The 12,501-nt window shown below is 41.6% G+C and overlaps 1 protein-coding gene across 2 annotated transcripts in view; it reads right to left on the bottom strand.

Annotated features, from left to right (window-relative positions):
• Nucleotides 1–12,501, bottom strand: part of lasp1 (LIM and SH3 protein 1) — a 49,397-nt gene that overhangs the window by 25,100 nt on the left and 11,796 nt on the right. For both annotated transcript variants that reach the window (XM_066698386.1, XM_066698387.1), the window contains exon 2: nt 10,991–11,085. In XM_066698386.1, the coding sequence (XP_066554483.1) occupies nt 10,991–11,085 (95 nt within the window). The remainder of the gene's footprint in view (nt 1–10,990; nt 11,086–12,501) is intronic.

The following is a 12,501-nucleotide window of genomic DNA, read 5'->3' as shown; positions in this document are numbered from 1 at the left end:
CGCCCTCTATTCTGCTTATACCGTGCTTAGATTTTAAATTTTAAAAAAAAAAAAGGAAAATAAATGCAGCAGATCTATGAAAATAAAGGAAGGAAGCTTTCTTGGAGGGAGTGGGGGGTCTATTCTATTCTGAAAAGATCAGCCATCGCAACATGTTTTCCATTACTAATACCTGTAATAACTAATTTTTTTGTGGCAACTGTTGTGCATCTCTTATTTGGATTCACAGGACAGGAATCAGAGACCTATACTCTGTAGGGGTGCATAAAATCTACAACGTTCACCCTGTTGCAAGAATGCATGCATTTATTGTTAGCATTGCTGCCTCACACTTTCACTTGATTAATTATGTTGTACTGTATTCTATATTTACTTTGATAAAGCACTCTATAATATGTTGCACTTTGACAATATTATGGCGTTAACTATATATGTTTTACTGCTTCATAAATCAATACTAAGGGGGAGGAGGAGGAGAAGGTTTCATTATTAGGCTATGAAGAGACACCAACCACCTCCAAAATTCACAGAAAATGTAATTTTATGGCAGACTGCTTTTCTTTTGCAAAGGAAATAAAATACAAAAAAAGGGAACAATCCCCCTTTTCTGTAGCTTCGATTCACAAACACCTGCTGCACAATCGTTTGCATTTTGAGGAAGACTCAACGGCTTATGCTGCTTTGTTTCCACACACTACATGGCTCAGTTAATTATAGTAACTTGTGAACATTTACAACCTGTAGAGTATTATGATTAGAGCCCCAAAACTACAATCCTTACAGCTCAGGGGAGACCTGCCCTGTTCAAGCTTGCGTAGTTTCATTTGTCCGACAGCTGGATCATGGGAATTAAGTGCTGCTGGGTAAAAGCATGACTAGTCCATTTTATTCATTAACTGATTGCTAGTTTCTTTTGCTGCATAACCTGACTTGGCAGTTGCCCATTTTAATAAGATATTTGTATCCTTACACTTGGAACATTTTTGATGTGAGTGAAGCAGAATGGGATGTTGTGCCATTTGCTTTATTTCTCTCTCATTTGCCAACTTAAATGTGAAAACCAAAAAGGCTTTAAAAAATAAAAATGTTCCCTACTGCTTGATCAATGTCTCAACCCAAATTTGGCAAAAACTCCACCCCTCCCAATATTAAACAGGAACCCCCCAGTCTGTGTAGTATGAGTCCAAATGCTGTGTGCCTGTCTGAAACAGACTTTATTTTGGCATATTTTAGGAGAATTGCAACAGCCCTGCCTGTGTGATCTGCACCTTTTCACAGAGCCTTGTTTGGTCAGAGCTATGACTCCCCATTTGTAATGTACACTGCAAGGGAGAAAAATAAATACAAAAAATCTCCAAGTTGTGTATATGTAGCTAGCTGATTCACACTACGTCTTTCAAAACACAAGGAGGACTATTAAGGATTTAAACACTAGTCATTGTTTCCCCAATATAATGCAACTCCTCCATACAGTTCTTGGAATACATTCATCATGCACAGCTTCTATTACTAATGCATTATCATTCATTATTAGACGCCTTTGGTACAGTTGGTACAAAAAATATTGAATAAATTGCTAAACTTAGCCTAATGTAGTGATAGCAAGAAAATACAACAAAACACATTAGCCCTAACTTAAGTTTGTTAACCATAGGAACTACAAAATATGGGATTCTATGAAGTAGTGGTTCAAGGAAGAGCAGAAACACGGTAACAAGACTACCAACAGGAAAGATGCAGATACATTCAGGTGAAAATGAAAGCATATGAGAAGATCAGAAATGCAGTTACATCAGTGCTCTGTGCAGTAAGCTAAAAGCAGGCTAAACTACCAATAGGAGAGATGCAGATATTAAGGTGAAAATTAATGCACGAGAGGACCAGCCCCACGAAACGAGGAAGCAAGAAATTCACCATGTTTCGCCCCAGTACAATGAAACATCAGAAAATACATAAAATCTATGACCTTATGGGGAATATAGCATTGAGGGTTAAAAAAAAAAAAAAAAAAAAAAACCTGTCTGACAAACCACACAGCAGAATTCAGTCACTGACCAATGCAGTAAGGGCACAGTGTAATCTCCAAAAATATTTATTCATGTCAATAGAATACTTTCAAAAGGAAAAATAAACAGATCTTTAACCTGAGGTCTCACACACTCACACCAGAAATAGCACTTCAAATTACTCCAAACATTCAGCTGGCTTAAGAGCAATGCAAGTCAATTTAAGGTAACACGCTGCTGGTGCCTGGCTGGGGGATTGCCTGCTTCAATGTCTCCCATGTGGAGGCTGAGGATACGGAGGAAACCGGGCTGCAATTGTGAATGTCCCACATCCCTCTTCTCAGACTGTTTCACTAAAAATACACAATGATCACCCAGCAAATCCCTATCTCCTGCAGAAGAACCCTCTTCAAGAAGGATCTAGTGCACGCCAAAACCCCTTGGCTTGTTCCCTTACTTCAGCTTGCAGTTAACTTTACTATATTCAAAAATGGTCTGTGTGCCTCCTATTCTCTTGGTTTCACTTCCCCTCACACATCTCCTTTGTTTCATACTCTGGACTGGCTTCCTATCACAGCCTTATTAACTTCCAGTTTCTATGACGAATACACTTCTCTCTTCAACAAGCTGCTCCTTCCTACCTTGTCTCTCATCCTCTCTTATACAGCATTAGAACTGTTGCATTTTAACACCACTGGATGCCTCACTAACACATCCGTTTAAATTGTACCTGAAGACCATTTCTACAATCTTCTAACTTCTCATAACCTTAATTGTATTCACTGTAACATGTAGAAATATGTTTTAAACTGAAGTTCGGGAGGAAGACTGCCACAATTTTGTGCCGGACTTCTGCCTCCCCAGCAAAATACAGCAACAGCTCCTGAAATAGTAATGTCATTAAATCTTGTAATATAGATAATATTGTGCGTTAGGCACTGAACCAAGTTGCATTTTATTAAGTGTCTTTGCACGTATTTATTTGGATTCAAAGGTCTTTGTTGTCTCCTTTCTGTGTTTGCCAACTTGTATTCTGCTTCACTATTGTCACTGATTAATATTTCAGCCCAAATGTTGGGTTTCTGCCATTTCAAAAGTTCTGCATGAGTGAGTTGCATCTTTTCTCAGCCCTGCTTGATCAAAGTCTGACAGAGGGCACCAAATGATCAATGGTGGGGCCACGCTGGAGTTGACAGTTTCATGTCGTTACAACGAAACAAAGACTGCAACAACATCACCGTGCAACCTATTGCAGAGTGGACAATAACAGCACCTGCAATATACAAAGCACTGCCAACACCATGCCAACATCCCTGTCACGGCACATTAACGGTTAAGACGCAAAGACTTGCGTCTCTTGTTGGCACTGTGCTGTATATGGCAGGCAAAGTAAAATTTGATGTAGTGAAGGCAATGTGCTGTATGTGGCACGCATGGTTTTTGTGTGTGCTGTAATGGAACATGTGGTGATATCGCTGTCGTTGTTTCGCTGTCATGTTGTGTAACCAATCGACAGACCTCTAGATATGGAAATAAGCATCAAAGAAGGCTTGTAATAAACAACAAGACTTACTTCTACAGTTTATAGGTAGAAACAACACACATCTTGAAACTTCAGAAACACAAAGGTTCACAGGCAGCAGTCTTTCTGATGCTTTGTGCTGACTATATTCCACCATCCACTGATGCTGCTGGGTAACACTGATTGGGGCGTAACTTCCTAAGGGTAACCTAATCTGCACAGGCTGGCTCCCAGACTATTCTTTGTGGGCGCAGCTCCCAGACACAGGGTGGTCAGGAGCCTGGAGCCTTCATCCCACCCAGGGAGGAGACCTGAGGTCTTAAGATTTCAAACTTAGGCTCTGGGCTGTGGCGTGCTGTGGTCAAATGCAGAATGTCTGCATCTAAAAACTGCAGCTGTCTGACACAGTGAGGTTTATTTTGGTGTGCAATCTGGTTCTTTCCAACACAGTCCTCACAGAGCTGACCTAGGGGGAACCATTAAACCTACTTTGCTTTTTCTCCTCTTTTGTTATTTCTAGTGTCTCATTCTGCATCCTGGATGACTCTGCTGCTGCGTTCTCATTTTTTTTTTTTTGGCTGATTGTACCATTGTACCTGATTGTATCTAAGAAAAATGGAAGATGAAAGAAATATTCAAAAATAAAGGAGCACCAAGTCCAAAACAGGCCATCTCAAATGTGGTTTGCGGCCACACTACCCTTAATATGCCTGATCTAGTCTGACCTGACAGGCCAGGCAGAACAAGGCTGTGACAGTACGTGGGATGGCAGGCCTCCTGTGTATCTCAGCTACTGTTTCAGTCTTGGCGGTTATGAGGGTGATTAGATTCAGGTATTCAAAAACCCCAAAGACCTATCAAGAATCAAGTGAAGGAAATTATGGGGCTGATGAGGTGAATAACTTCTGCTTTGTAACCATTGTAAATATTTTTCTTACAGTCAGAAGAAACTCAAGAAGATTGTGCAGGTATGTCGATCTCTTCTTTTCATTGTATGGTCACTGTATTAAGTCCAATAAAAAAAATAAAAAAAAATAAAGGGGATTGGAATTTGGCAACACAACAGAAATCTGCAAGTTTAATGTCCTGATGAAGACTTTTGCTGACATCTGTTGCCATCAGTGCACTGTGTGCTGAATGAGATCGTGCTTTAACCTGGGTCTATTGTCAGTTCTCAGACTACAGATTCACAGCGGACACCCCGCCCACGAGAGCAGAGGCAAGCGTGTGGCGGACTGGGGGGATTCCAAGGATTCCACCCAGTCCTGGGAACAGTGCCTCTAGGAGAGACCCTGGGAATTCGGTCAGCGCTCTGGAATTTCTGGAATTTCCCTCCCTGTCTTCCGCAGTGGGAGCAGGGGCAGGGGTGCAGGGGGCGGAGGGGGTGGGTGCCCTTTCCCACAGAACGGATCAGCAGAGGGAAGTGACAGAACAATGGGACAATGCCAGTTGACTGGGGAAGGCCTCAGTGGTCAGTACAGCACAGCACAGCTAACAGCGCCACTGAAACAGGGCGCTGACTACTCTGGTGAAGTGACTATTACATTTTATCATAAACACAATCTTAATAGTGGGCTTGGTAAATGAGGATGTACTAACTGGAACAATTAGTTGCATGTAAAATTACTCCTGTACCACAGACTATTGATCAATCTCTGGTTTTGGAACCTGCACAAAATGCACAAGATCAATAAAGTAAACATGAAGCTTTTAACATCTCTGCCTATGCACCTTAAATGGAAAACAGCGTAACTTAAGCTTTCAGTGTTTATCTTGTATAAGAGCTCACTCCTTTTGAACATTTATTTTTGAGATTTGCCATATCCTGATTTACAGTGTGGAGTAACGGTTAGAGCTCTGTAGTCGGGGGTCGTGGGTTCAATCCCAGGTGGGGGAAATTGTTCTACCCTTGAGCAAGGTACTGTATCTAGATTGCTCCAATTAAAACCCAGCTTTATAAATGGGCAATTGTATGTAACAATAATGCGATGTAACAATTCGCCCTGGATGAGGGTGTCTGCTAAGAAATCTAAGAATAATTTGCCCTATTGCACTGGCGTTTTATTATTTGTTTAGTTTCCTTGTCTGTTTATTTTACAATTTGTAATGTGCTCTGTGGCTGCCCTGTGAAGGGCACTATACTAAATTAAAATTGATTGATTGATTTTACAAAAGTGTCACAGACTGACAATATGTTTTGCACTCTGAAAGCTGACAGAACTTCATTGATGGATTTAAGCTCCTGCAGATTACATACAGGGTTTTAGGAAATGGGAGGTGAGATTTAGCATGTTTTGGCTCTGTATAACAGCATGTCAAGGCTCAAAAGACACGTCTCTCTCCTGTGATTCCACTGCATAAAACCATGCGAGTATATGAGAGTGAAAGGAATGATGCAATTAAATTCAGAAGAAAACTTAATTAGTTAGAGGTTTTCACATTTATTTGGAAAAAGAAAAACTCCGTTTCCCCAGCCAAACTCAGAATGCAGTAAAGGCGTCTTGACAAAACAATGAATTTAGTAGCATACAGGCTGATAGCACGTGGTAAGGTCCACGCTGCAGTGTCTGATCTCCATGCATGCTGCTGGTGGCATGAGCACTAGCAGAGGAGAGTGCCAACAAGTTGCCAACAGGATTTGCATGCCAAATAACCTCAGCAGAAACAAACACACGCAGCAAACACAATAATCAAAACACGAGATAACAGGGAGGGCGTGACATTCCACTTTCAAAGGGACACAGATCTGCATTTAATCTTTCCATTTAGGTATTGCACTGTAAAATACTGCCCTACTCTTTTTTATATTTATGACTATTAATAGGAGCCCTTATTTTAACATCTATAGGTAGACATAAGTAAAAACACAAGTTGGAGAAAATCTTTAACTTTGCATCATTTGAGAATATTTTATAACACAGTAGGAGCTGTTGTGTTGATTAAGGAATGACTTAAGATATGCTACTTTGGAACTAAACGGCTGGATTTGTTGCATAAAGGTTTCTGATTAACCTCGTTCTCAGTTTAACCTAAGTCCCAGTCTTAAGCTGCTTTCACACTAGACAGTTGAACCCAGGGCGACCCCAGGGCGAACCCTGAAAATCAAGCGATTTCACATTCTAATTTTCGACCCTTGACGATACTTTGAAGCTGTGGTGAACTCACCCCTGCTAGAGACTAGGATTGAGATTTCCAGCCCGGGACGATGTGCTCACCTCGGGTTGGAAACCGTTCATCTGAATCTTAAGTCGTGTATTGTAGCACAAGGCAAATGTGAACACATGCAGGGCTGAACTCAGGGGTGAGGCCTTGCCATTATTTAATGTCCACTGTTAAATGGAAGAAAGTACAGCAAAGCAAATATGTTTTATTTTATGATTTTGAATTTCAGATAAGTCTTATTTAAAGAGAGGAAGGGGGCTGTCCACACAAAACCTAAATACAGCCAAGCAGCATTACTCATCACTGTCTTGCTATCTCTCACCCTTCCTCTTATCAACATCCTGGTGTGTCTGCATACAGCACACAATTACAATAAACTCAGTGGGCCAATAAACTAAATCGGAAATTAACAGTGTACAGACTCCCATCTAAGATGGGTAAGGAAAACAGCAAATAATAATAAATGTATACATTTCAATACTACCTGAAAATAAAAGATTTTTGAATCTTATACAAAAGTAAGACTGGTAATTTTTCTGGTAACTTGTACATACCAAGTACATGTAGATTTGATTAATAGCTCCAGGTTATTTTAAAGCATAAATCACTCCCAGCATGAAAAATCTTTTGGGGGTAGCTGCGCTAATGGACCACGTGGGATACCTTTACTTGTCTATGTGACCTATGCAGCCTTCTGAAATTACTGCCTAGTCCAGCGCTCAGTTGAATTCAAGTTGACAGACTGAGGGGTCAAGTGATGATGTCACCACTGACCAGAACAGAAAAATTGAGCCAAGTTGGAAATGGTAAACAATGGGCATCTAGAAAAACAAATGTGCTGTTGGTGGATTGAACTGGCCACATGGTATTCTTCCCACTCATTGGACATTCTGAAGAACTGTGGAAAACGAAGAACAGGTTGCAGGTGTTGGGTCCTCCAATTTAGTCTGACGAATAGGCCCGAGACAGGGTAATAGGATTCTTAAACTGAGCGGCAGAGAGTGAGAGCAGAGGACTGGGCAGTGGAGGCTACAGAAGAAATTGCTTGCAATGTTTGGAACATGGGCTTATTCTAGCTTTCAATATTCCTAGACATTTTCTGGAGTTGTTTTGAGGTTAATGACTGCCTAAAACGTGCACCAAGGCAGACTTGGTGAAGTCCAGTCATGAGGAATGGACAATTAAAACAATGGGCCTGATCCTAGAGAGACCCAACCCAGTTATTTTTTGTAATCAAACCTCATTAATATTCTAAAAGCTCTGAACTTGTTTTCATTAATGGTTAATTAAGCAAGTAACGTCTGAGAAGAGGAAACCTGGTATATGGGCACTGCAGAGTATTCAGATGGTTCTACTGACGTGATGTTTGAATATTACAAATACTTCCTGCTTAACTGACTAGAAATAAATGCTACTAAAGTCTTTAGGAGGCTATGAATGCTGCTGAACTGAGGCTCTTCAGGACCACATTTGCATTGTGCAGCTGAAAAACATTGCAGGCAGCTGGTTATTCTAATAGGGACAATAAGATAAAAATAGGCAACACCGAGTCTAAGGTATTCCCTTTGGGCACATGGGGATCTATCGCAAGGATGCGCTGACATAGGATGACAGCAGATCGAAAAGGCTCTTGAATTAACAAGACAACTAGCATTTGCAAATAATGAGTAAATAATAGATCTCTTATTTTTCATTCTTTCTGGCTATAGCAGAAAGTGAGTTCATACATACAGTGAGGGAAAAAAGTATTTGATCCCCTGCTGATATTGTACGTTTGCCCACTGACAAAGAAATGATCAGTCTATAATTTTAATGGTAGGTGTATTTTAACAGTGAGAGACAGAATAACAACAACAAAATCCAGAAAAACACATTTCAAAAAAAGTTATAAATTGATTTGCATGTTAATGAGGGAAATAAGTATTTGACCCCTTCGACTTAGTACTTGTTGGCAAAACCCTTGTTGGCAATCACAGAGGTCAGACGTTTCTTGTAGTTGGCCACCAGGTTTGCACACATCTCAGGAGGGATTTTGTCCCATTACTCTTTGCAGATCCTCTCCAAGTCATTAAGGTTTCGAGGCTGACGTTTGGCAACTCGAACCTTCAGCTCCCTCCACAGATTTTCTATGGGATTAAGGTCTGGAGACTGGCTAGGCCACTCCAGGACCTTAATGTGCTTCTTCTTGAGCCACTGCTTTGTTGCCTTGGCTGTGTGTCTTGGGTCATTGTCATGCTGGAATACCCATCCACGACCCATTTTCAATGCCCTGGCTGAGGAAAGGAGGTTCTCACCCAAGATTTGACAGTACATGGCCCCGTCCATCGTCCCTTTGATGCGGTGCAGTTGTCCTGTCCTCTTAGCAGAAAAACACCCCCAAAGCATAATGTTTCCAGCTCCATGTTTGACGGTGGGGATGGTGTTCTTGGGGTCATTCCTCCTCCTCCAAACATGGCGAGTTGAGTTGATGCCAAAGAGCTCGATTTTGGTCTTATCTGACCACAACACTTTCACCCAGTTCTCCTCTGAATCATTCAGATGTTCATTGGCAAACTTCAGACGGGCCTGTACATGTGCTTTCTGGAGCAGGGGGACCTTGTGGGCGCTGCAGGATTTCAGTCCTTCACAGCATAGCGTATTACCAATTGTTTTCTTGGTGACTATGGTCCCAGCTGCCTTGAGATCATTAACAAGATCCTCCCATGTAGTTCTGGGCTGATTCCTCACCGTTCTCATGATCATTGAAACTCCACGAGGTGAGATCTTGCATGGAGCCCCAGACCGAGGGAGACTGACAGTTATTTTGTGTTTCTTCCATTTGCGAATAATCGCACCAACTGTTGTCACCTTCTCACCAAGCTGCTTGGCGATGGTCTTGTAGCCCATTCCAGCCTTGTGTAGGTCTACAATCTTGTCCCTGACATCCTTGGACAGCTCTTTGGTCTTGGCCATGGTGGAGAGTTTGGAATCTGATTGATTGATTGCTTCTGTGGACAGGTGTCTTTTATACAGGTAACGAGCTGAGATTAGGAGCACTCCCTTTAAGAGAGTGCTCCTAATATCAGCTCGTTACCTGTATAATAGACACCTGGGAGACAGAAATCTTGCTGATTGATATTGGATCAAATACTTATTTCACTCATTAACATGCAAATCAAATTTATAACTTTTTTGAAATGTGTTTTTCTGGATTTTTTTGTTGTTATTCTGTCTCTCACTGTTAAAATACACCTACCATTAAAATTATATACTGATCATTTCTTTCTTTCTCAGTGAGCAAGCGTACAAAATCAGCAGGGGATCAAATACTTTTTTCCCCTCACTGTATGTAGATAACTACGTACTTATTAATAAGTAATAATAAAGACATTTCTTGTGCATGTTCTGCCCATTGTCTTTTTCATGCATGTATACAACGATCAGCCATAACATTATGACCACTGACAGGTGAAGTGAATAACACTGATAATCTCGTTATCATGGCACCTGTCAGTGGGTGGGATATATTAGGCAGCAAGTGAACATTTTGTCCTCAAAGTTGATGTGTTAGAAGCAGGAAAAATCATGAATTCAAGGTGTTGACTTGGCCTCCAAATTCCCCAGATCTCAATCCAATTGAGCATCTGTGGGGTTTCTCCAGCACATAAGTCCAATCCATGGAGGCCCCACCTCGCAACTTACAGGACTTAAAGGATCTGCTGCTAACGTCTTGGTGCCAGATACCACAGCACACCTTCAGAGGTCTAGTGGAGTCCATGCCTCGACGGGTCAGGGCTGTTTTGGCAGCAAAAGGGGGACCTACACAATATTAGGCAGGTGGTCATAATGTTATGGCTGATCGGTGTATCTTGGTCCTCTGCACCCAACATAACCGGAGAGCAAGACAGGGTAGAAGATTATAGTAATTCAGATGGGGGCAACAGAACACAAGAGGCTGGCAGAGGCAGAAAACAATACTGACGCAGGAGTCCAAGATAAAATAAATAGAATAAAAGATTTAAAATAAAATACGAAGCATAGAGATATATTTTTTATATTTGTTGTGGGAACACATTTGCCTTTGGTAATGCAAGGTTGGCTGGATTTTTATTCAATTGGATGGCATCACTGCACCAGTCAGGGACCAATAATAGGACAAGACAGAGGAAGGAGGCCTTCATAAAGGGACAGACCCAAGGCTCCACACATGACTGATATGTGAATACTCATAACATACATCCACACCCCAGCTCACACAACACACATGCACAAGCACACACCTGTACATCCACACCTGATAGGTCAGAAGGGAGATACTCACGCATTGCAATATGGCCTCTTTTCGAAGCCTTTGTAATTCTTCATGTTTAGAGTCATTTTGCAGACCTCGCAGCTGAAACATGCCTTGTGCCAGACCTGAGAGAGGAGACAAAAGGGTTAATATATTACTTATCCGAGGGAGGAGGAGGGGGTAGCTGGCTTCCTCTTTAGACTTTTCTGCAGGTCATGGTTTAAAAATAGCTATCAGAGTGCCTATGCACAAAAAGCAAGATACTACGCTACTGATTCATGACACACCTCCTATAGTCACACCATTGCCTGCATTAGATGTGTGTTCCTTTTCTATAGTACTCCACAGCGATATATTGAGGCTTTCATAACCAGAACCATTTTTTAACACTTGTGAAGAGAAGACGACAGACTCCACTGGAGCTGCCAGAGTCTTGTGTATTTTTCCAGAGGTAATTCAAGTTGGGTTTCTACATTGTCCCCGCCCCATTATCTTTCCATCCACAACTTCACACTTAAAGAGCAAGAAGCAGTGATCTGAAAGCTACAGTGCCATACTTCTACTTGGCTCAAGCCAGTATAAGTAGCATACATGTATTATTTAACACATAGGATTCCTCCCACTCAGTTAGAAACACACATACTTGCAATGACTTCAGCACAATTGGAAAAACAGCTATGTAATTCTATTAGCTATGACAAATGAATGCCAATACTCACACACAAGAGGCAAAACCACAAACTAATTATCTCTCTCATTGAGGGGCTCTGGGGGCTGGGGCTGGGTCCTGGCCACCCTAAAGAATGGGTCTCCTTTAAGGGAGACTGGAGAAAAGGGGGGAGGGGGGTGCTGTGAGCCATGCCAGAGAGTGAGGCAATAAATCAAGCTATTTTGATTTCAATTGGAAAATAAAAAGAGAACATGATTATTCCTGTGTCTAGATATAATTTGTACCTCCTTTTGTAAATGCTTTGGCAATACATTATGGCATGCCAATAAAGCACACTGAATTTAACTGAACTGAGAGTAAGAGAGAGAGGCCCCAGTAACGTGGCCACAGGGCATGCTGCCATCTCTCTCTCTCTCAACCTCCCAGAGAATTTCCTGCTAGGCTGAACAGCACTGGCAGAAACTTTCACAGACACTTAGTAAAAGAGGGAACAGTGGACCCACCCTTTTAAAGAGCCAGACTCTGTGCTGCAAGAAAGCGAGGAGGGAGAGAGTGGAAGAACACCCTGTTGGCCACATTAGAACTGCCAGACAGTGGCTCTATTGGTGGTTAGCTATTAAACCACAGGTTGACAGATCAGGCTCTCACTGTACTGGGAGCATAAAGGATTCATTTACATCTGCCACCTCTCTCCCAGTTACTTACTCATTTAATTGGCATTGCAGATTCGCAGATTCATCGCCATGCTCTGCCATATTGAAACCATGTAGCCTCAGCACAACACCAAACCCAAAACGGAGCAGACGGAACAAGGACATATTTAAATCAACACAGCTTTTAAGGGAGACTATTTTTACATATATATATATAT

Source organism: Amia ocellicauda, chromosome 3 (genome assembly GCF_036373705.1).
Source record: "Amia ocellicauda isolate fAmiCal2 chromosome 3, fAmiCal2.hap1, whole genome shotgun sequence".
Lineage (NCBI taxonomy): Eukaryota > Metazoa > Chordata > Actinopteri > Amiiformes > Amiidae > Amia > Amia ocellicauda.
The sequence above is the reverse complement of the archived record's forward strand: the minus strand, read 5'-3'. Positions and strand labels throughout refer to the sequence as shown.